The sequence below is a fragment of the Barbatula barbatula genome, assembly GCF_947034865.1.
Source record: "Barbatula barbatula genome assembly, chromosome: 16".
NCBI lineage: Eukaryota > Metazoa > Chordata > Actinopteri > Cypriniformes > Nemacheilidae > Barbatula > Barbatula barbatula.
In genome coordinates this window covers 3554096-3580021 of record NC_136779.1, presented here as the reverse complement: position 1 = coordinate 3580021, position 25926 = coordinate 3554096, and the positions used below count along the sequence as shown (strand labels likewise).

The following is a 25926-nucleotide window of genomic DNA, read 5'->3' as shown; positions in this document are numbered from 1 at the left end:
TTGAAATGGTGCTTTTATTAATAAAACACATGAAAAACTAGAGGCTTGAGTTCATTTTGTCTAGATCGCAAAGCCTAATTCTTTGTATTAATGTTGCAAGAGCCTGTAACAAATTGGTATTCATTAACCTCTGCGCATTACTGTGGCAGTCAGCAGGATTAGTGCGTGGTTCAATTATTTAGAAGATCTAGGCAATTAACTTTAAAGAAATAATATTTATTTACCCACGTGTCATTCTTACACGAAACACGAAATGTGGTTTTGTAACAAAATTTCTTTTTTGCTCTTGTTGGATATAGTGACAGTGAATGGGGACCGGGCCTGTCAAGCTATATAAGGATAAACATGCGCCTTAAAAGTAACATAAAATTATCATTTGTGTGCTGTATTTTAACTCAGAATTTGAGTTACTGTACTGTATTTGGACTGCTTTCATGGTGGTTTAGGGTTAGACTGACATCTCCATCACCAAAGTGTCGGTCATTATATCAGAATGAACAAGCAAACCTATTTATTTATTTAGATGCACTATCCCTTTATCCCTTTAATCTGGGTTCCAATGAAGAGAGAAAGTCAGAATAGATTTATTGAATATACATTTTAGTAAAACTATTCCTTTACGAAATAGATTTGCTGCATGTGGGAATCTTAAATGAACAGTTCACCAAATAATTTTAAATTCTGCCTTTATTTACTTACCGCCAAGTTGGTCCAAACCTGTATGAATGTATTTGTTCTGATGAACACAGAGAAAGATATTAGGAAGAATGCTTGTAACTAAACAGTTCTTGGTCACCATTGACTACCATAGTAGGAATTTATTTGTAAAGATATTTTAAAATAAGATATTTTGAAAAAGTAAACAGTTCTGTGACACTTTGGACAACCATTGTAATTTTTCCTTTTTTAATTCAGTTGTGGCCATGAACGGTTCATTCTTCCAAATAGCTTTCTCTGTGTTTGGCAGAACAAAGAAATGTATACAGAATTTAAACAACATGAGGGAGAGTAAACGATGACAGGATTTACATTTTGGGGTATACTGTCCCTTTAAGACTCTTATACATGTATAGACACACCCTCAGAAGACAGAACCTTTCCTTCACCTGTTCTTACCTGTGTGTCATTATACATTGATGATACATATCAGTGAGGCAACTTAGCACCTCGCCTGTCTACAGTGACTTGCTTTCAAGAGTTCACCAAGACTATAGCATTCCACTCTGACGTCATACATGTTTATATTAGGGCTTAGCTGCATACTGTACAGTCGTAACATTCATTGATGTTTATTAAGCATCCCTCCACAAAACCTTATAGTAAGCGCCCGTGACAGAGCCATAACTCTGTTGTAATCGTATGAGCGAATTATGGATCATAAACGATTAACGCTTCAGCTTGAGCCTCATCGTTTTGTGCTGCTTGTTTTCTTGGATCCTTGTTGACGGAATAGACATGTTTAATGCTACATGTTTGTGGTATCAGAATTTAAAAATAAGGCATTTAAGGCCCAACTCAGGATCAATTATAAATATAACTTTTCTTGATTTTTCTCTAACGTCTAAAGCTGTTGAATCTCCAAACGCTGACCTGGGGAAAGATATTAAACCGAGACTGACAGCACGAAATGTCAGAGGAAGTCAGAAATCACCGTGGCTGTAATTACACACTCAGTATGTTCCCGGTGACATTGGCTGAGTTTTGGATGCCGTGAGGGATGTGTCTCCTTTAACTTTTAAAAGCTGTTAACTGCTCTCCTCAGCAGGGCTCCTGTTTTCGCCCACTCCCCGACAAACTGTCATGACAACACACAGACAAGGTCAGGACATTGTTCGGGTCTCTTTTGTCGTCCCCCTTCGCCAAAGAACGTAAATGCTGATGGACTTTATGGTTGTGGGGTCTTCTGAGCACCCAAACGATGCTCTCAAACAAAACATATCAACCGTTTTATGAATGCCAATAGTGCACTTTTGAGACACTCCCTTAAAATCCTCATAAATTTGTATTCCACTAGAGAAACGTTTTCGAGTGACATGTGGGAAGTTAATGATGATAAAACTTTAACTCGCGGCTAAACTATTGCAGAATGAACTTGAAACTTGAAATGTACCCATCTTTTGGGGCCTTTGCACACGATTCTTCAACGGGTGGCTTGGGCATCTCACCCCCTACAAGAGGAAACGCAAGAGAAAGAACAGAACACAAAGTTTCCCTTTATAGACCTTGGCAAGTAAACAAAGGCCTGCATTCATCAGAGCTCAGGTCGTACCTGATAACGTGGCAAATTCTTCCCTTTGTGCGCAACAAAGCCACCACTTTGGACCTTCTATATTCGGTTACTGTCGTCTTTCAAGATTCCTGCTTATTTGTCTGTTAAGAGATTGAAATTGCGCTCCCCTTCAGTTCTATAACGGAGAGAGGGAATTAGCAGAATGAGCCTGCCAGCCCAACTCTCAAGCACAGATCAAAGATATTCACACCTTCAGTAATAACGGTTATGGGTTTTCAAAGCGCTCCCTACCTCCAGGATTTTCTGGGTTCGGGAGCTTTTTTGCAGGGTTATTTTGGTAGGGAAATCATAAACGTAAGACTTAGAGAAGAATCTGACAGAATAGCGTTTGGTGTCTTTTACAGGCGCACTGTTTGAATAGTCTCACAGCTCGGCCGAGAAACAGTTCTCCAAACAAAACCGGCATTCAACAGACAAGATTTAGTCGAAGGAGTGCTGGGGAAAATGCCAACTGTTAGACTCTGCTTTTACTGGTTGACTTTCTCCATTTGTGTTTTATGGCGTACGCATCCTGGCCGGCTCTGTAAATGTCCATCACTGGAGTAGAGCAGCTTTGGAAGGGTACACGGGGCTATTACAGCCAATGTTGTAGTTTTCCACACTTAGATTTTTATGACTTTAATTCAAACTATTAAGAACGATCTTTTGTTGTATAAATGCTGAGACAAGTCAATTTAAAAATGGTAAACTGTTTGTAAGTATTTTCTACTTGCTATTGTAATTCTGAGGCAGGTGGTATTAAAGATATAGTTCACACAAAAATGAAAATTCTGCCATTATTTTCTCACCCTCTGATCATTTCAAACCTGTATGACTTTCTTTCATCCGCAGAACACACATTGATATATTTTGAAGCCATTTTTCAATGCAAGTGAATGAGTGCCGTCACTGTTCGGTTTCCACATTTTTCAAAATATCTTCTATTGTGTAAAACCCATTGCACACTTCCAGGTACAAACAATCATTATAAACCAATAATCCAGATTGCAGACGTGACACTACAGCGTTTACAAATATTGTTTACAAGCTTAACGTTGAGTGTCTGTGTTGAACTTAAACACTGTCTGATCATATAGACGCTCATCCTGATGGCCGTATGCTTCTTTAAGTGGATCAACAAATGCTTCCTTTACTTACATACTGTACAGACCCGGTCTATTCTGGACTGGTCACCTGATCTTCCACTCTCTCTCTCTCTCTCTCTCTCTCTCTTTCTCTCTCGCTCGTTCACTCGTTCACGCTCTGTCTCCTTTCCTCCTCTCTTTATAATGTACAGTATGGGGGGGGGGGGGGCTCTGTTGATAAGAGGCTGAAGAGGTATTCAGGGTGGTGGAAAGTTCTTTCTTAGCATGAGACCTTAAACGCTCGATTGTCTGTAATGTATGCATGAGATCCGCTTTGGCCCACAATGAATATGTACCATGTTTTTCACCATGAAAATAACCTTTTTGCTGATGTGGTTTATAGTTCGATCATTGAATCAGTAATAATGACAATACAATATATATATATATATATAATGCACCAGATTTTGCCAACACTGGCTAATTTTCATCCGTAGTTCTTTTGGCAGGTTGATGTTAAGGACAGAATGAAAATATAAACAAAATAACAATACACCAAATTAAGAACAAGAAGAAAACTTGAGAGCAAAAAAGAAAATAAACCAAGAATATTCAAACAAAATTACAGACTACCGTACCTGTCCATAAATCACTATAGATTGTATTTATAGTGAGCTCTCTTTCCATCTCTCATGAGTAGTTTGTGTGTTTAGAATATGGACAATGGACAAAAGAGGAAGAGAGAAAGAGAACAACTGGGAAATAATAAAAGAAAGAAAAGTAATAAAATGACCAAGGCACATATGTTGTTGGTCGCCCAATACACCAGAGAACCAAAATATTAGACCCAGGACAGTGGAACTACATAAACAATGGCCTCCCTTATGAGTCTTATACAACTTGGTTATCAACAACACACGTGATCATATTAGTGTGTTTATTTAGTGCGTGGCCACATGTCTGGTATTGTTGGATTTGGGTGGCCTTATTGCACAGTTGCAAAGGTTTGCGTTTGACTTGAACATGTGTGGTGAGTTAAATTGACTGTGTGAGGAATCTAGATGGATGGATGGATGGATGGGTGGGTAGTTGGGTGGTTGGTTGGATGGATGGATGGATGGATGGATGGATGGATGGATGAATGGATGGTTGGATAGGTAGGTAGATGATGTGTGGGTGGGTGGTTTAGATAGATGGATGGATGGATGAATGGAAGGGTGGGTGGATAATGGATGGATGGATAGGTAGATGATGGATGGGTGGATAGATGGATGTGGGGCTCTCAGGTTAGATTGAACTCCATTTTCCGAAGAGCCCTCAACATTGTTAGTCGTGGCTATTTTTTACCATAAAGTTGTTTTGAAGCTCATTATGGTCTTTAAGGGCTTATTATGGGCTGTTATTTCGTATTATCTGGCACTGTTGCCGGTCCCTCAGCACCTCTCAGCTGTCCTGCATGATGATTCATAATGAGCCCATGTTTGTTTCGCACTTTTGCACTTGTTATCCTAAATGAGCGTGAGGAAGATCACTTGTGTTTTTCTCATCGTTTGCTGATGAAAGGTGCATGTGTGTAATTTTTGTGTGCATGTGACTGATATCCTGAAAATTAACCGTGATTCCCCAGTTCATTCACTAATGAAAGATGATACTTGACAATACGACTTCTGAAGAAATGCTGTTTCCGTCATGTTACGTTAATCCATTTTTCAAGGTTGTGTGAGGTCGGATTGACCCGTGCTGATGGAACACAAAATTGGAGATTTTGTACCTGCTCAGCCAAGCACAGCTCATCACTTTCTAGATTACATGTGATCTGAGCCGGACAGCCCAGAATACTTGCAGCTGCACCCTTACGGCCCAGTGTGAAGTTCCTCTTTGTTTTCATTTGTAAATTTTTTACATAACAGTTTTTTCCTTTTGATGGATTATTATTTATATGCATGGGGTTTTACTTCAAATTTGTATATACAGCAATTTGATCAAAGATTGTTTTGTGCATAATTAAGATAATTATTTAAAAATAAACTCAAATGTACAATTTTACATAAAAAATACGTTTAAAATCATGAAATGAAGAGTGTTCAAAATGTTTACTATTTTCAAAAATCATGTTTTTATTATTATGCTTTTATTGGTTTATATTGTTAGTTAGCTGTATATATGTTATCAATACTTGTTTTGTTATTAATACAAAACGACTCAACTGCAGTTTTGACATAAAATAAAGAATACAAAATATAATTTTGACAATTTTTTAAATTAAGTATTCTGTTTTGCAGATTAAATCTTTATTGATAAATTCAGATTTTGTGTACCAATTTGAATACAGCTATATTATTTTATAAAGCTATATAATTAAATTAATGAATTCCCATATGTTGAATTGGTTGACGATTTAAATAATAAATAAGAAAAATGTCAATAAACTTTTTTTCTCCAAGTAATATAATTGATTAGCTTTATAGCAGACTTGTATAATTTGTTACACATAGTTCTTTATCATGTTAATCTCAAAATAAATCTGTTTTACAAAACATGACTGATGCTTTCAAAACCTCTAGTGCCTATTCATTTTTTAGATGTATTATCTATGTACTATTTGATGTAGAAGCATATAAAACATAACATAAAGATACATCTCAAAATTAAGTGATAGGCTTGAATACCAAACTGCCAGTGGTACAGTGTCGGGTGGAAATTGTGTATGTCTCCTTTGGTGTTAGTACAGACTGCGCTGTTTTTCTTTGACTTTTACCGCTCTGTTCAAAAGTGTTGTTGACAATACACTTAAACTGTCTAGGCCTCTGGGTGCAAATCTCTGTGATGTGATGTCTCAGCCATCGGTCATTGTCCCACATTGTTGTGCAATGCCAACCTCCATGTCTTGACCTTAAAGCGACATCTGACCTTGTTCTTTGCTCCTGTCATGCCAGCTGTGAAGTTGTATAAATGCCAGGGTGTAATCTCTGGCAAATAATGTGCATTAGCACGGGCCGTCACGCATGTGTGTGTTGTGTAGTTCCTGTCTAGTCTTGTTAAACCTCCTTTAATTTAATTGTCCTTCATTGGTAAGACAGGCTTGCAGCTCAAGAATCTAAAAATATTGCCTTGTTTTTCCTCTGGTTATCTGTGGTTATCAACAAGACTTAAACTGTTTTGCAAATACTGTATGGTTTAGTGATCGCTACCGGTTTAATTTTATCTCTATTTGGATTGGCTACTCCCCTGCTTATTGCGGGGCATGTCGGGGCCTGTTTATTTGGGGATGTTTTCCGCCTCTATGTGACCTGATGCATCGGTGCGTGCTGTTGACGCAAAAGAACCTGTGTTAAACCAAACCTTTTTTTAGAATCATGTTTGTTACTCTGCTGACTCGGTAACTCAATAATGACGATATTGAGACGATTAGAAGAATGCATACGATTGTTTATGGACTTAATCTTTATAATGTTTTTAGTAAGTTGCCAGGAAACGCTACTCAGACCAGAGACAATGTTAATGCACTCACGTGGTCAAAACCAAGACTGAAAGTCCAGGAATGATAACTATTAAGATACAATTAATAAAACAGTTCAGAGTTTTAGCCTTGAGTAGCCTAGCACACCTTGAATTATGGTAAACACAAAAAGAGAAACAAGCACCATTAGTGACCATGTATCAGGTTGGCAGCAATAAAACTGAGGAGGCTCTCAAGGCTCTTGTAAGAGGAGACGGCATTGTTGGGGGACCGTGTCGGAAGAAGGAAAGAAGGGATGGTGAAAATAAAGAGTGAAACGAAGGGATGGCTGGCCCATCAGATAGCTTTCACCTTCTGAATGGACGGCTCTTGGCTTTGACAAGGCCACTCAAAGGTCACAGCCTCAGAGCCGCATGGTTTGTTTCTAAGCCATTCGGATCTTTTGTTAGATGCTGTCTCGTACGTCATGTCTGTAGACGTCACGGGTGCGGTCTGAGCGTGTGGCTCTGTGAATCGATGGTATTATCTCCAGAGCACAGCGCTGTGTGAAAGCGTCATGGCTGGTGGCGTTTCTTGATGAAGGTTGAGAACTGTTCGTTCTGCTTCTGAGGAGGAACAAAAATGCTATTTTTGCCACAGTTCATCCATACGTTTCTTATCACAACGAAGATATGGATTCAGATCCATATCTTTACAACTCTCCCCATACATCTAAACTGGAAAACGGCCAAAAACGAAATAATTGTTTTTCCATTACCATGGTTTTTTGCTTTTAACACCAATAGAGCATTAACATTAAGCATTTCAGATTACGTTTAGCATTTCAGTAACCATAACTTTGAACTTGAGATGTTGGTGTTTTGACAACCTTACAAAAGGGTTGTGTTCATATTTGCCGTGTTTGGTTTGATTAAAACGAACTTTTTGCAAGTGCTGTTTATTTGTACTGTAAGTGTAAACACTGCCATTCCAACTCCGGTACGCACCAAACAAGTGGACCGAGACCGCTAAAAAGATGGGTTTCAATCGGAATATGAACACAACACAAACCGAAGGCATCTAACTGAACTAAAACACAAAGTGATTACAAGATACGACCCGAAAGCTTGATATCTTCTGGTTAGCTGATAAAGGGATATTTCCCCCCAAAATGAAAATTCTGTCACGATTTACTCACTGTCTTGTTGTTCCAACCCTCTATACATTTATTTGTTTGGTTAAACACAGAGAAAGATATTTGGACGAGTGCTTGTAACCAAACAGTTCTTGGACCCTGTCAGAAAAATGACAATGTTAGTCAAAAGTGCGTGACCAAAATACAAATGTGAACACACCCTTACATCTTAGTTTTTTAAAGAAAAATGATTCTGCTTCACATTGTTAGTCAGTTATTTTTGTGTGCACATCATTGGTGTGGGAGATAAGGAGAGTGATGTTTAAGGTGTGAAATTGAAAAAGAAAATCTACATTATGTAATGTGACATCACACCTGGCAGGGCCATTAAAAGAGTGTAAGACACATGACGTACTGCAGTGTGAAGTTGCAGCCTAACAGGTGTCAAATTGAAGTGTTAATTCACCCACATTGAACATTATGTAATACTGTATATTTCTAAAGAAAAGGTCAACTGTTTATCATGTTCTTTTCCAGTTTGACACAAGAATACTTTGACATCATACCTAGACCTTTTAGAGCGTTAACTGGGCAACAAGGGAAGAGATGTCTGACTGACATGTAAAACGGCCAATCACAGTTCGTTTTGTTACTATGTGTGGGTGGGATAATAAGACATACATTTATTATTTAAGGGATAATGTACAGGCAGCCCGTTGTTATCGCAGAAATAAGCCCTGACAGCGAAGCGTAGGGTCTTGTATCACACCGATCTGCTTGTACATAATCCCGCTTATTACATGGCTACTTGCTACATGAGAAAAAACACTGGATATGAAAATAAGCTCATTTTTACCAAATAGACACCTTTACTAAAAATCTGTTTACTTTCGGTTTTAAGGTAAAAAGTGACATTCAAACGTCACGAACAGGCAATTTGGTTGAATCATTTGTAAATTAATGCCATATATGTTATTAAAGACAAATTTATATTTAATTTGTTAAAAATACAAAATGTAAAAACGATTTGCTGCAGCCGGGTTACCTTGAGTTAGTCGTTTAGAGCCGTTTAGAGAGGTTGTTATCTGGGAATAGCATTCCAACGAGCCGTGTAATAAAACTCAGTTGTATGTGTGAGAAAATCTGGTACAATAGCAGTATTAAGAGAATTTTAAACGGATAGTTCACCATAATTATTTTAACATTTACTCACCTTCATATCATTCAAAACCTGTTGCCTTTCTTCTGCAGAACACTACTAGAAGATTGAATTGAATTTATTGCAAGGATAGCCCCTTGAGATGTAACATCTCATTTTCAAGGGGGTCCTAAGAGCATGAGCAAAATATACAACACAAATAATAGTAATAACACAACACAAAACACAACCAACTTTACAAAAGCAAGACTACAAAAAAAGAAATGCTCAACCTACTTCCCGCACCAACAAATCAGTTTGTGGGAAATCATACATTATCAACATAGAACCCAATATTACTTCCAGAAGATAAAACAAATCTAAAAGACTGAAGACTGAGAGTCTTCCAGTCTTCGCTCCATGTGGTTAGTGGGCGTGCCATCTGAAAGATAACAGTGTCACGACAGAAGATGCGCGATTTTGAAAATAGGATTCTTAGAGCAGAAATACATCATCTCTTTGTATCACTGAGGGTCTGTTCTCACCAAACCCTTGCCCGAGCAGCAGGATAGCCATCTGTCAATGATATACTGCCTGCAATGTGTGAGTGTCAGTGAGTTACAGCCCTGCCTGTTTGTGTGTGTATATTACCCCTCTGAGGCCCCTACAGCAGGCCCCCTGTCTCCATCAGGCTAATAGCAACAGGTGTCTGTGAGTTGATCCACACCCACCTCACCGTAGCCATGACAACTGGCGTGTCACTAGGGACCATATAATAAAGGGAGGGGAGATTGTATCTGGAGGAGAGGCACATGCGTGTGCACACAAAGATGCAAACACACACCTGCATTCATGCATGCTTTATCACCAGCGTGCACACGCATGCATCTCTATGGGTAACGGGCAAACACTAAACTGCACGTTATTGAAAGATGGTCACTGGGAGACAAGCATCTGTCAACAGGCCATCAGCATTCAAAGATCTTGGTTTAAAATACACGCTCTGTAGAGCAGTTTGTCCGTTTAGGGCCACTGTAGAAACAACATGGTGAATTCCATGCAAGTGGACCCGCCGTGTGTGTAGATAGAAATAGCTCATTCTAAGGTAGTAAAAACATAACGCTTCATTATGTAACTTCTTTATACACCTCTGAAGATATAGTTATGTATATTATATTGCATTTCTGTCAATAGATCCTCCAAAAAACACCTTAAAAACCTTTAACATGCAGTCACGTTATTTTCTTCATGTCATGCTTTCCTCCCTTAATTTTGACCTCTCAGAATGAGTAAGGTTTTATTTGTTTAGATGCGGCTCACCCTGTTCTCCGCTGGGGATAATTCTGCCGGGTGTAAACACAAAAACAGTCTAAGCCGTGGCCTGGCATTCAGCGTCTACGTTTCAGACGTGCAGATGTGGCAACAACCTTCTCCCACCTTCTGTTGACTATTTTGTGCTTTGAGGGTTCAGGCAACCATATTGAAATATATACCATATACAGATTATTATAGACACATTTTACGTCAAACTTTGAATATGGCACAGTATTGTTCTTCAGAATACATTGGTCTTTATCTGAAGCTTTTTTGACACTTGATGTTATTGTATATGTTAAGCATTCACTACGTGACCATACAGTATAATCATTTTATCGTTTTTACAATCCCTAATTTTTTTAATATTACATATAAATAAATATAATTCCATGAAATATATGCTACGATATAATGTATTTTGTAATATATTTCATCATTTCTTCCTTTTCCTTATTTCTGTCCGTTCGATTTCTTAAAACAAACAGAAAAAAAGCTTTCTAAATTGCGAAAGCACTATACAGTATACATCTAAAATAAATATCTGCTGTTATATTCATTTTCAACCAAACATGCCTATAATAATTATTATTTATTAGCTTATTTAGAAGCTTATCTGAAAAGCTGTTCTCATGACAGCTCACTGAGTTGATAGGAATTTTAGTATCCGTCCCGAAGGAGCCACGCATCCCCATTTATCTATAAAATACAACCACTGCTGCGTTTTTATCAGCCGAATAGATCTCAATATTCACCTCCCTTTGATGCTAATCTCTACCCCGGCTAATTGGTAACTCCATCCGTCCGCATGACTTGGACTGTCGCCCCCGACAACCGTGCCATTATCGTTGCTCATTTAAATAACACCATATTGCTAATTGATTTCACGCCGGTGCATTAGCAGGCTGCTGCGCAGACCCTGGCTGTTCTACGTTGCTTTATTCTGCACACACGGCTTGTTTTGTTTTTGTGCATCGGCTTGGAGAAATGTTTTATAAAGGCAGGTATGCTTACACAGCACTCATTAGCTGCCTTTTTAAACTAGGGAACAAAACTAGGGTCTTTCTGTTCTCGTGTCACCTTTATGAAGGTATGAATTAATCAGCAGGTTAGTCAAGCAGTTTGTGTCCTGGCAGGTGAATGCCCTCTGACTTTTATGCAGGTGGAAACCAAAGATGGCTTTCCCGGATTGCCATCAGTCCTTTAGTCTCTCTCTCTCTCTCTCTCTCTCTCTCTCTCTCTCTCTTTCTCTCTTGCTTTTTGTGGAAGTGAGAGGGGAGACCTAAGACCCTGACAGGTGGTTTCAGATGGTTGATCTGTTATTCTTCTTAGCTGGGTCAAAATAAAATGGATTTTTTTTCTTCAAAAAAAATAAAAGAAAGGATCCGCACAAAAATTCTGCATATATATATATATATATATATATATATATATATATATATATATATATATATATATATATACATGCGACTGCGTCATTCCCTATTTGCGTGACTTCATTTTAAATTACGAACTTCGGAAAAGGCACGAAATGTGAATCGCCTCTCATGCTTTTGTAACCCCTATAACATCAATGTTGAAAGAATATGTCAGATATGTTATATGTTGAGGATTTGTCTATTTTTAATTGATGCGATATTCTGTTTAACTGCATTTAGATCCATTTTAAAAGGATAGTTTGTCCAAAAATGTTGATCTAAATATTTTATCCTTTACACACCCCACAAGTCGTTTGCACATACTTTCTTTTGTGTTTGTGGTGCTTTAATCTACAAAACTCTTCTTCAAACAAAATAATTCAAATGTATTTTGTTTTGATGGAATAAAACAAATATGTTTGTTTCTCCTTTACTAACCTTCATGTTGTTCCAAACCTGTATGATTTTGCTGCTTCTGCAAAATACAAAAGAAGATATTTTAAAGAACGTTTCTAACCAAACAACATTGACCCCCCATTCACTTACATTGTATGGACACAAAACCACTGAGACATTTCTCAAAATATCTCAATATGTTTTCCAGAGAAGAAAGAGACAGGCTTTGAATGATATGAGGGTGAATAATACATTTTTATTTTTGGGTGAACTATCCCTTCAGGCATGTTTTAAATTAGACGGTTTTATTTGGACACACTTTATTGGTTTCCTGTTTTTGTCTCTTAATGGAACTGTTGCTTGGCATCGATGAAACGTATACTGACAGCGGCTTGTCTTTTACCGTAGGCTCTCGTTGTGGTTGTCAAGGTTTATTTGCACAGGTATGATTAGACAAGAACACACAGGGGCTGTAGGGAAAACGTAATTAAAAGACCAGACGAAGACGAATGTCTTTCTGCCCCACAATGCATGAATGGTTCTTTGTGGAACCAAAAATGGCTCTTCTTTGGCATCGCTGTGAACCTTGCACCTTGATTTTAGAGTGTATGTCACTTTCTTTTTTTCTTTTTAAAGTGAACGTGTGCATTTGTGGTTTCTCAAGAAAATCGGTTTTCTGGCCACCCAGTTTGTCGTGACACACCCGGCACAGCCGGTCGAATATCGACTTGGTTTGTTATGTTTATCTGTCAGAGCACACAGACTCTTAGCCAATCTAAACCTTTGCACAGAATTTTGTATAAAAGTGATCCTGAAGCATTGCCAGTTGAGCATTAGGATTCCCGGGTTCGATATACAGTAATCATTTAAAATGTACAGTGTTTTTCCCTTTTCTGAAAAACAGTGAATTTGGAGATCCGAGGTTTCGGAAGCACAGCATTTGTATGCATCTTTATCACTAAAAACTGCTAAAATCAATACTTTATAATAATCAAAATGTTTAACATTAACAAATTGACACACCAAGAACAATGACAATTATTAAATATGCACAGTATATCTTCAAATGCATTCAAGTTACACAAATAAGATTTTACTTGTTGTTAACTTGGCCAACACGTTCGGGTCGTTTTTACTTAAATGTGGCATTGCATGAGAACAAACAGGTGTACAGTATTGGCTTATAGAAGCAGGGATCATTTCAGGTGAGTGGAACCCGATCAGAGATCCAGTAGCGATTACAGTGCGTCATTCTCTCAAACCACGTAAACTATACTGGCACTGGTATCTTAAGAACATTAAGACTGGCCGAACTGCCACTCCACAGCTGTCACTGCGGGAATACTGCGATGACTCACCGCACCGACCTCAGGGACCATATGGCCAAAAGCATTAAAACTGAGTACTGTAAATAAAAATGTGTTCTGAAGGTGAGCCGGTAACCTACTAGGTATCTATGGAAATGCATGAATGTCAGGTCTGTAGCGAAATAAAAACATTCAAATCATTGCAGTGTTTTCAATTTGATAAATGTTCCTCTTTGTTTCTTTGCTTCATGGTAATCATAAAAAATGTGTCCAATCTCTGCAAAAGACGTTCTACTTTTCATCTTGTTTGCAGTTCTCTTTCCTCCCAGTTCTTTCTCCTTCCTCTGTTTGTAGAGAGACCGTATGTTTGCATTGTGAGCCGCTATAATTGGCCTCTTTTAAAAGTCAAATCTCCTTTGCTGAATTTCAATTGAGAAGCTTCAAAGAGAGAACTGTGTTTGTGTGTTTGAGTGGGTCATCAAACGTTGGGTGTGCGTTTCTGAGAACCTCCACACCTGAGACCCAGCGACACGTGTGGGGCTTTAGATACGACAAGATTCACCCTTGTGTTGTTTTTAGGTGGATCTCATACATGTAAACAAGCATTAATACAAATAAAAAAATCTGAAATTGAAAATGCAGTAATCTTCAAAACTGAGTGGCATGAACTGCAAAACTCCAATACTGATTTTGTGTATTTAAAGATCAGATCACATGCTGTTTTCTCCTCTGTCTCAGATGGTGGTTTTGATGGATCCCATGGAAGATCCAGATGATATCCTCCGCGCTCATCGGTCCAGAGAGAAGACTTATATGTTCGACGTGGCATTTGATTATTCCGCCACGCAGGCAAGCTCATTCTGTGTTTGTGTGCGTTTGTAAGGACGGGTGGCTTCAAAAACGTGTTGGTGCAAACATCGTGAAGCTTTGCCTTCATAAAAAAAGTCATGGTTATGTGCCAGCGTTAGTGAGCCTTGATGTGCATTGAAGCGTTAGCGTGTCCACCCGTCTGAATTTGCCACAGATGTTAAACTATGATGGGCACAAAAGCCTGTGGTAAACATGTTTTGTGTGTTTTTTATAGGACGAGGTGTATAGAGCCACCACGAAGGGCCTGATTGAAGGTCTCATATCAGGGTACAATGCAACGGTCTTCGCCTACGGACCCACAGGTCAGTACCGCACTGCATTTTCATATACTGTACATTTGAGCTATAAGATCGAATATGAGCCAGAGAATAAAATGGTTCAGTTTGCTTTGATAAATGTTCTGTGTAAACTCCATTTACAAAGACTTATTTCAGACGTTTAATAAATAAATCCTTCCTTATTGTTTGCGCTCATATGGTTTGAGTAGTTACAATAACAGACAATCGATCACGACTAGGACACTCGGAAAAGCCTAAAGTAGAGGTTTAGACAACACAGTCACATTTAGTCATTTTGCAGGCGCTTTTATTCCAAGGCGACTTACGATGAATTCAGGGAGCAATAAGCGATATATCATACAAGAGCAATAATACAATAACAAAAGCAATAATACAATAGCAATAAACATACATTGAATTGACAGCTGACCTTAACAGATGTTGTTGACCGTGACTACCATTTATGTCACAGGTCTCATAGCAGTTTTATATGACAGAAAGAGCTTTATAAGTTTAGAAAACGAAATGAGTGTCCTTATAAGCATTTTTAAAAAGCAATGAGATAAGGCCTTGCTATATACATGTATGTAACCACGACTAATGGGTGTTGTTAGACACAAGTGAACAGCATTTAGAATCAAAACCTGAAGTTTTATTGTCATTTCAGCCATATAACGCTTGTGCATAATGCCACGAAACAACATGCAACAGATAACACAACACTACTGTCCTATATATTAAGTTATTTTAAATAGACTAAATAAAAATGTTGAGTATTAACTAATATAAGTCCATTCACATTTGTTCATTTGGCAAAAACGCCATACAAATTATAGAGCATTTAACATTTTGTCAATAAGCCAACAAAAAGTACAGTTTACAAGGCACTGTTTACAGGTATTACCAGATGTGAATCCGTGCAATTTGTCCAAACATCATAGATGTTCTAACACAGAGCATAGACAACACATGACCTAACATAAATGATTGTTTCATATTGACCAGTTTTCCGGCTGGGTTGAATTGAGAACAGCTTAATTCCTGGAAAGCACATCTCCATGTGGCTCTCTTGTACTCGTGAGTTTTAATCTGCCCTCAAACTCTCCTTGACTCGTTCTGTCTATGACACCGGCTATATAAAGCTTATAGGGCAGCAAATCTCTGCTCAGGCCGACGGGCATCAAAGGCACCTGTAAACATCATGTTTCACTTCCTGTGACTCATCTCACATCTGTACCTCACCCTTATGTCATCTTTATAAAGATTTTTTTTAATTAGCTTCTATTCTTAGTGAAAGCTTTTGGAGAAGATTTAGCTTTGTCTTTCTATCTTACTGTATTATTATTAACATCTCATTGCATTATGGAATTCGAATAACTTACTATACTGTGTGTGTTTGCAAATAGGTTGTGGGAAGACGTACACTATGTTGGGAACGGACAGAGAACCCGGTATCTACGTTCGCACCTTAAACGACCTGTTCAAGGCTATCGAAGAAACCAGCGATGACATGCAGTACAGCGTCTCAATGTCCTACTTGGAGGTGAGATCGTCATTTGGGTGTTAAATAGGTTCATATTTTACCTGCAGGCCTACCGGCATGCTAAATATCCGCACATGGTCAAATAAATTGCTCATTCAGTTTCGAGCATCTTTAAAAGGGTAACGTGTAGGTGTAAAGTGATAAGACACCCGCGAGGAGCGACTGATATCATATCTGGTTATCAGCTTTTGTCTCCTGATCTAGCTCAGCATCTTAGATAAAGCAATGCTGAATTGATATGAGAACCCTCTAAACAAAGGCTCTTTAAGCCACTCTTAGACTTCAAATGCTCTGCTGTGTCACGTTGAAAAACAGTGTCACGTTCAAGTAAAAGACAAACTGCTTGTTGGCCAAACACGGTCTGGAAGCGTGTTTGTTGAAACGGAAAGAGCAGTTCACTGGATTCCTGAAAAGGACGGGAATAGAAGTTTAAACACTGTGTCCTCGGATATTGCTGTAATCTGCTGTAAGGGTGAAATAACATGATGTCAAGTTCCAGACGCCGAGGAAAAGATTCAGAACTGAGTTTGATGGACAGAATAATATGAGCAAAAAGACAGTATATGGGTTGAAAGATGTAGACAGATGCACATTTGACTTCTATTTTTTTAAATATTGTGTACAACTGTATGCAGTATGCAAATTATGCTATAACAACATACTATTTTATAATCTTGTTTTATTAGTTTAGTTAAGGTTGTTTTTTGCAGTTATCTCATACTGTAAATCTGTCACATAAGATAAAAATGTATATAATTAGAATTAAAATTCAGTAAATGGTTAAACCTTTTTTTCTTTAATGGAAAATTGCTGTTACTAGATTGTTACATTTAGACAAATCTTATAATTGTCCTATGGTGTGACTGTCAGTAAATAACAACTTTTATTTATTAAGAAAAGAGCTTAACATTTATAACAGCAATCATTTCTGTTACAGTAAGTGTCTGTTTTAGTAAATAGTTTACAAAATTTCGTTCATGTCCTCCTATGTGACACATTCTTAAATCAGGCAGTTCCACAGACAACTTATATACAGTAAATACTGTACATATACATTTATCTGTGCTCACTCACACTTAAACACTCAGTATGCCACACACACACACAAACACGCTGTATGGTCTGTGTTATTTGACTTATTTAGGTTGTATGACTAAGCCACTCCGTCCACACACGGAAAGAGCAGCGGGCAGTAAACAGCACAATGCTCTCCTGTCCCGTACTTGTCTTACACCTTCACATTAAAAAAGTCCTGTTTGCACTGGGCCGTCCAAATGCACGAGGGGTGCCGTCCTGTAGAGAAAGCTTTTTTATTCTAGGCTTCTGCGGTTTTAGCCCAGACCTCCCAGTTCATCCTGTTTTGTTTTTCTCTTTCCGTCATCTGTATCTACTGTATCTTCTCGGTGTCCCCCGTCAATGGCTTCCATTCATACACTTCACCCTTAAACGGTCACACGCTTACTGTACATCACAGTGACCTCACTGGCAGTGATGAAATGTTACGTTTGCATTTACTTTAAGTTGAGAGCGTTTGAGTAGACCACCGATCGTTCAGGATGTGGCCTTGTTCTAAACAGGGTTGAATGAAGCCTATTGAAATATTACGAAATGTTAAATACTCGAGGTTCACATTCAGCCCTAAAGACATCACGGAAAAACAAAATAATGAACATTAATACCCTAGGTTTGTTCAATTCTTTAATCTTATTGGTTGACACGCGTTTAACAATATTTGTTTCATTTTAACAGACACTTTGTTTCATTTTTAACAGATTCTATCAATATTCTTTTGTTGAATAGGTGTTACTCTGAAATATGTAACTTGGGCTGATAGGATGTATACAGTAGCTCGTATTCACTGTTCTTTACTGAAAAATGCATAAATGTCCCACCTTGGTTTACATGGTCTGTTATATTTGTGTGCCGCAGATCTACAACGAGATGATAAGAGACTTACTGAATCCATCGTCTGGATTCCTGGACCTAAGAGAGGATTCAAAGGGAGAAATACAGGTGGCTGGGATTACGGAGGTCTCCACTATCAACGCACGTGAGGTATGTTTTAAAAATGCATTTCATTCAAGTCTAAATGTCAGTTTTTAAAGCTCCATTGTGAGTTTTTCCTCGCTTTTCTCTCTCGCTCAGATAATGGAGTTGTTAATGAAAGGAAACAAGCAAAGAACTCAAGAGCCAACGGCAGCCAATCAGACGTCTTCGAGGTCTCACGCCGTGCTCCAGGTGGTCGTGCGGCAACAGAGTCGATGTCGAGACATCCTGCAGGAAGTGCGATTTGCTCGGCTCTTCATGATTGATCTGGCAGGCTCTGAGCGGGCTTCGCAGGTGTGTGAGAGCATCAGTTTAAGGGCTGTTTATCTTCGGGAAAGTTACATAAACGCTTAGTCATTTGCTTTCGGCAAGCACAGATCTACAGTATGTCCATACATTCAATAAGAAGGAATTTAAAGCTATCAATCTTTGTTTAAACAAAAGCTGGCGCAGTCAGCTCCGAATATATACAAAATCATATATCAGCCAGTGACTAGAAGGAATTTAGGAGTGATTTATCTACAAGACATAAGCATGGGGAAAATTTACGACTTTTAAATTGAAAAAACTGTTGTTAGGTATGAGCAAGTTTATATGTTGTAATGTGTATTGTGCATTTTTGTAATTGAAGTGAATTATGATTCATATTAAAGTGTCATTTTCCAGCACAGCATTAGAGGATGACTTGGAAACTGCTAAAATTGTTAACCGCTCAGGTACCCCGTGCGTATAAACACGCATGTGCACAAAAGCAACAGATCATGTTGATTCTGGTTATGCTCAGAAACAAGAGAGCTTATTTGTTGTCTTTTATGAGAAAGACAGGCCAGTTACACACCTCTTCGGAAAATAAGACTAGCAAGAGTGCCGCCTGCTGGAAGTTTGAAGCATTACTTTAACTCAAAACATTAATTTGTGTTATTTACTCACACTTATATTGTTTACGATTGTCTTTTCCTCTCCTAGATATAAATGAGATTAAATTAAGAACAAATGGAAACTTTTTCATCTCAAATATTTGTATGAGATAAAGACGCAGAAATCTCACAAATGTCTCCATTAAAGTTTCCATTCCACAAGATTATTGTACCATTACACCATCTACATTTATTAATTTACCAACTGTATAATTTGGTTTTATTTGTATTTCTCTTTAGCAGTTTTATGAAAAACATCTAAAACCAGGGTGCTACTTAAACAAAACACAGCTGACAACTTCTGAGCAATACAAATTTCATTTTGACAGGGACAGTAAATACGATATTTTGAAGAAATATTACCTATAAATAAAAAACCAAATACCAGAGTTATTACCCAGAGACTGTGTTATTGTGAATTCTTTTTTATAATGATTTCTCCCAACGGATTTACTGACCCGTCCGTGGACAGTTCAACGTTTTTAAAGTATGCCCATGGAATTGTAGAATCAACACTATAATCAGATAAAATCATGCTATTACTACTCATGTCTTCCAGACACAGAACAGAGGTCAGAGGTTAAAAGAGGGTGCTCACATCAACAGATCTCTGCTCGCGCTGGGGAACTGCATCAATGCCTTGAGTGAAAAAAATGGCAACAAATTTGTCAATTTCAGAGACAGCAAACTCACCCGACTGCTCAAGGTACAGCCAAACTTTTTTACGTAAAAAATGAATGCTTGGATTAAGTCACAAATCTCTAGTGTTTGTCTTACTGGGTCATGTGATCTTCACAGGATTCTCTTGGAGGAAACAGTCGGACAGTGATGATTGCCCACATAAGCCCCGCCTCTCTGGCCTTCGAAGATTCACGGAACACCCTGACCTACGCCGACCGTGCCAAAAGCATCCGCACCCGGGTTCGTTCACAAATATACAAACTCTGTGAATTTCGGAAAGATATTGTACCGTTTGTTTATCTTACTTTCATAAACCACTTATGTAAGGAGCCACAGACATCTTCCAAAAAAATGTTTGCGCATCACCGTTCACACTCTGCGGTCTTTTGTTTTGGACACCTTGAGTAAGAAAAGTTGATTGTTACATGTCCGCTCTGTCTATGTCTTTCCAGGTTAAAAGAAACCTGTTGAATGTGTCTTATCACATCGCCCAGTACACCAGCATTATTTCTGACCTCCGCAGCGAGATTCAGAGACTGAAGAAAAAGATAGCGGATCAGGCCATCAGACAGCCGAACCCAGACAGGACAGATATCCGCCACGTTCAAGGTAAAATCCATTCTATACGCTCATTTGCAGTGCTATTATATGTGGAGGTTGAAATAACAATTTCAAGGAATTTACATTATAGGTTGTGATATAAATTGGGAATTAGTAAAGGACTCGTTGAGGTTTAATGTGAATATGTGATTGTAAAATATAAAAGAAAACACGATGTCCTACAGGTCGATAAATGTGTAGCATTACATTTTTTTCAGCCGAGGTGCAGGCGCATTCCTCTCAGAAGAGTCGAGCAGCGATGGACCAATTGCGGGAGCAGCTCATCGATGCATTCAGACAGCAGATGGACATCAGAAAACACCTTATGGAGCTGGACAACAGTAACATGGAGATCCAGATAGACACGTCCAAACACCTGCTGACGATCGCAGAGTGAGTTTTCATTCTGCACATAAACTCATAAAATTCAGAAACCCTCCCAAAAACACACAACTGAGATGTTTTCTGTGTCCAGCTGGGAGCAGGAACGCTTTAGGAGGAGAAAGAAGTGGCAAGGGGAGAGGAGGAAGGAGAGTTTTAATAAAGATGAAAGCGAGAAAGACTCAGACTCACTTGAATCTCTGCCGGACAGCTCAGAGACGCCGGAGGTGGCCATCGCCAGAGAGAACCTTGTTACGCTCATGACTGAGCAGAAGAAAAAACTGAAACAGAAGGTAATGTGTGTTGGGGGGCAGCATCACCGATGCTCAAACCATACCATGGGACCAAACTATTTATTTTAGCAAACTATTTAGTTTGAGCAGCACATTTCCTTTGTTTCGTTTGCCTTTAAAAAAGGATACGTTCTTGTGGTCTCTAGATATTGCTCAGATGACTCTGATTTGAACAAACCCGAAGTATGACCACTAATAATAAAAGTTACTCCTTCCGATCCTTTCAGGCCGGGCTGGAGCAGCGTCTGACGGAGCTGAGGGAGAAAGCTCGGCGTCTGGAGGAGCTTCTCCCCCGCCGGGTGAGCTCAGAGGAGCAGAGAGAGGTGCTGTGCCTCCTCTGTAAGGTCCACGAACTGGAGATTGAGAACGCGGAGATGCAGTCCAGCGCACTGCTAAAGGACAACATGATCCGGCAGAAGAACGTGGTAGTTCAGCGATTCGAGCAGCACAGGAGCCTCTGCCACGAGCTCATTCAACAGCAACGGCAGTTCATTGATGGTGAGTCATGTTCAGGAATCAGAAATGAAACACGAATCTCGACCAGATTTGAATCAGAACCAGCCGTTGCATTCATTCGACCAATGAAATGGCTAAAATCGATTTTTATTTATTAATTTGATTTATAATTCATGCTCTGTGTTTCATAATGTATATTTTGGTGGCTTTTTTTGCTTTAGGATTAATAATAGTAAATAGCACATATTGATAAAAGAGAACGAGTAGTTGTTTAAACGAATAACTGTACACATTTCTCTTTTGGTTCAATATTAATGTTAGATGTAATTGCAGATCACAGTCTTCTGGTTCCCCCGCATCTTCAAGAACTCTACGAGATGTATATGAAGGAAATGGATGAGAAGAACTTGGACAGAGTCGTTGCCTTGGATAAATTCACTATTCGTACTCTCAAAGTACGTCAAGAAAAAAACGTTATTACGTTGCTCTTTTAAGTCAACGTCCTTTCCAAATACACACCTGGCAAATTTACATTCAGGGCTGGCTCCACATTTCACAATACTATAAATTGAGTCAAGCCCCTTTTCTCATAAAATACTTAAAAATACTACAATAGTGTTACATTACAGAGATAAAATGGTGTGCGAATGCTGGTTTTGTACATGCACTGTGTGGACCTTAAAGAACCAACATTACATTAATCACCTTCGGTCATGAACATATTCACACATTATCTGACATATGTTTCTCAAGGAGGGTTCCCTGCCCAAGATTACCCTCCCCAGCAGAGGTCGTGACCCCCTGCAGGAGATGGATTCAGATCAAGAGAGCATTCGTACTCTGGGCTCAGACAACAGACAAGGTCGGACGAAAGTGAGGAGACACACGCTGCCTCCGATATTCGCAGAGTCTGACGGGTAAGAGGAACGCAAATTTATTTCATCTTATCTAGTATTGCGGTAACAGTCTTTAATTCATGTGAATAATGTAAAGTTTCTACTTTTTCAGCTTTATTGTACCTCTTAGTGTGAATGCGATTGATAATGGCCTTTTTATAGTCGTCTTAAGATAATGTCTTTTATTTAACTAAGAATGGTATCGAAGTATTGATTTTCCTCTGGGTTTCACAGAGACAGTTATCGAGTATTTAAGAGCAGCCACAAACAGATGAAGAGCTCTGAAGTTACGACTCCACCACCCATTCACATTAATGGCCTCGGCAATAGAGAGGTGAGAAGTTCTGGAAGTATATTCGTTATTTTTCCTTTTGTAAAATGTTATCGACAAACCCGTACTATACAAATATAATGCATTGTTTAAATATAAACATCATTACGAAAACACATTGGACTTGATATTTGGTTTTTGTAATTGATCATGAATGTAATTACTTCCATTAATGTCTGTATCTCTGCAGCTGTTGCCATCTGTCCTGGATGATGTTCTGAGATACAGTCATCTCAGTCACAGTATGAGCAGTCATCTGGATTCTTCACCCGACAGCAGCGAGAACAGCACAGACGCCCCGCTGACACCCAAAGGTAAGTGTTCCTCCTTTATCTGCGTTCTGAACCCCTGATGGTGTTTAAGTCATAATGACTGCCCGACTGTACATTATAACCTAAAATGTAACATTTGTATTGGCTATGAACACTGGGTCAATATGGTTTTACTTCATGACTGTGATTTTTGCGTCTGTTAATATTATGTGGAAATTATTGGACAAACATTCTCATTTGTTCTCCTAAATCCCACCAGAGAGACAGCAGATTTTAAGGGGTGTGCAGAACATTGCAGTGAAGGCTGCCCGTCGCCGCTCTAAGGTCCTGGAATTAGATGCCCTCCGATTACCACCGCCGCCCTCTCCCCTTGACCCAAAAAAGCACATGAGTAATCTGTCTCTGAGCGATGCTCCCCCTAAAGGACCGATGCTGCGTCGCGGGAGACAACCCAGCCCAGAGCTGCGCCACGCCACCTCTGACGACAACCTGTCCAGCAGCACAGGAGACGGCCCAGCACCCAATGGCACCTGGACGCGGCCGCGGAACCGCCAGGCTGTGAAGAACGGCGCACAGAGGGAGCAGGATTTTGAGGGTCGCAGGCGCAAGAGGAGATCTCGATCATTTGAGGTCACAGGCCAAGCAGTGAGTTTTCATATATAATTTTTTTAATAATTTAATATAATTTTTATTTTTTTATTCATTTTCAGAATGTTTTGTAATTGTTTTACTGTAAATTATTTTAAAGACAATTTATTTAATACTTTATTTGATTTTTGTAATACAGAGTAGCCTGAAAACATTTTGGGCTTAAAATTCGTGAAAATTGAGAAGAAAGAATATGCTTAAAATGATAAATGATAACTTGGAATGAACAATGTTTACAAAATGAAATACTATACAAATAAAACGAAATAATACTTTTCCATTTCATTAAAACTCAATTTTCTCTACCCTCCAGCTGTCTCAGGCTAAAAACACCAGCCAGCGATTTCGACCCCTGGACAGCACTTCTGATCCCCACCTGCACATCAACGGACACCCCCCTGCCCCCCTTCTGCGTCCGCAACACAGAGTTCAACCTCAGCTTACAAAAGCTCGGCAAAACATCCACCAAACAGGTCAGAATCCCAGTAATTAAATTTTTATATGAGCTATGTTTCTATATCCATTCGACATGTCATTGACTTTGTCATCCAACCTGCACAGGATCAACAGCAGACGTCACTTCCTCCAACCTGCCCTCCCACCTCATTAAGCGTGGACCCCAAACCAGACAACTTCAGCCTCTCCTGTACGTCACCACCACCGGGACGGGTGCCCAGCGAACCCGTAAACACTGATGGCAATTCATCGCCCTGACCCGCGCACCCGCTCAAATGATCCCTTCGAAAATAAGACTGAGACCAAGTGGAATGTTTATCGCATTGGAAGAACTGTACCACGGCGACAAGCTTTATGACGTGGAAGAAAAGCGTATGACCTGGGTTGTCATTTGCATTTGATTCTGAGGATTTGCTCAAATTCTTGTAGTTTTTCTCTGACAGGATGTGACTTGCGATGTCTGCTTGATTTTTAAAACGTATTGGCTTCTACAAATGGCAAGATACAATTGCCATGACTTAAGCAGCCTTGATTAATGTCAAATCTAAATTCCCACAATGATATGCAAAAATGTTCCCGAACTACTATAATTCGACAGGGGATAAACCTGCCTCAAATGCCTTTTGGTTAAATATTTATATCAGGCCGTATGGTGACAACAACGCTAAAACAATTACTGAAAAAGTCAATTTGGTCTACGGGAGTAAAATGGAGATGCTTGTTTATGTGAGTCACATATACCCGTCTCATTCCACAGGGACCAATATATATTTCACAGCTGCCGGGGGCCGTGAATGTATTGCTCCCTCAGGCCTGGCACCAATGAATGTACTGTCACATAACTCATAAATAATTTCTGGCTTCTGTGAACGGGATACTGATGATGCACACTGCTCCATACCGATGTCATTTTGTGTTTAATGTAATAATCAATGTTATTTTGCCTTTACTGTCATTCTGGTTTCGGCATAGCTTTCTTTTCAAAAATCCTTATGGGTTTGTGTTAGCACCAGACGAGAAGGCATATTTCATGTGGACCCTCATTGTTTTTAAAAAGAAAAAAAATAACTGCTGCCTTTACTTTTAAAAAGTTTTCAAAGTTTGTGTATTTTTGTCTTAGACACTTTTCTACTCTTAATTTTATACCTTTTTTGTAACCAAAATAAATTTGATTGACAAATTGATCACTCTTAGTTTATGTATTATGTATCCTGATCAAGTTTGCATTAAGCTATGAAAGCTAAAGTGCTATGGGCAGACATTTGTACTTAAAAGTCATCGATTGGTGTTTTATACATTATCAAAAACAAAACCAATTTAGGACTGAATAAATGGTTTTCTTTATAAAAGACGTGATCTAAGGCTTCTGATCACAATAATACCGACAACATTATAACATATTTTCCTTTTTGGCTTCCACTCAGATTACATGTCAATGATTCAGTGTAAAGAGATGTCTCCTGTTTCAATCGATCAAGCAAAACAATGCAAACATATCACAATATCTGCCGAGTGAGCATCGCATCAAGTGCTTGTGCTCTTAAAAAAGTGCAATATTTGTTTTGGGTGTAATGACTGTAAATTAACCGATGCTAATTTATAGTGCTCTCGGGTATCACATTTATATGAACTATAATAATATAATAATTATTTTTACTATTATAATACATAATTCGTACAGTTTAACAAAGTATACACAAAAGTACACAACATAGTTTATTTTAATTAAAATTAAAAAATTAACATTATTATTAACA

At 38.7% G+C, this 25926-nt stretch overlaps 1 protein-coding gene across 1 annotated transcript in view; it reads left to right on the top strand.

Annotated features, from left to right (window-relative positions):
* The window catches only part of kif19 (kinesin family member 19), a 30068-nt gene extending 4713 nt beyond the window's left edge, over positions 1-25355 (top strand). The window contains exons 3-20 of the mRNA XM_079476222.1: positions 14240-14350; positions 14586-14673; positions 16056-16192; positions 18122-18247; positions 18338-18532; positions 19715-19861; positions 19954-20076; positions 20289-20445; positions 20655-20829; positions 20912-21110; positions 21338-21608; positions 21900-22021; positions 22320-22483; positions 22697-22796; positions 22984-23107; positions 23325-23710; positions 24027-24186; positions 24275-25355. Of these exons, the coding sequence (XP_079332348.1) occupies positions 14240-14350; positions 14586-14673; positions 16056-16192; positions 18122-18247; positions 18338-18532; positions 19715-19861; positions 19954-20076; positions 20289-20445; positions 20655-20829; positions 20912-21110; positions 21338-21608; positions 21900-22021; positions 22320-22483; positions 22697-22796; positions 22984-23107; positions 23325-23710; positions 24027-24186; positions 24275-24408 (2919 nt within the window). The 3' untranslated portion in view covers positions 24409-25355. The remainder of the gene's footprint in view (positions 1-14239; positions 14351-14585; positions 14674-16055; positions 16193-18121; positions 18248-18337; positions 18533-19714; positions 19862-19953; positions 20077-20288; positions 20446-20654; positions 20830-20911; positions 21111-21337; positions 21609-21899; positions 22022-22319; positions 22484-22696; positions 22797-22983; positions 23108-23324; positions 23711-24026; positions 24187-24274) is intronic.
* The last annotated feature ends 571 nt before the right edge of the window (positions 25356-25926 follow it).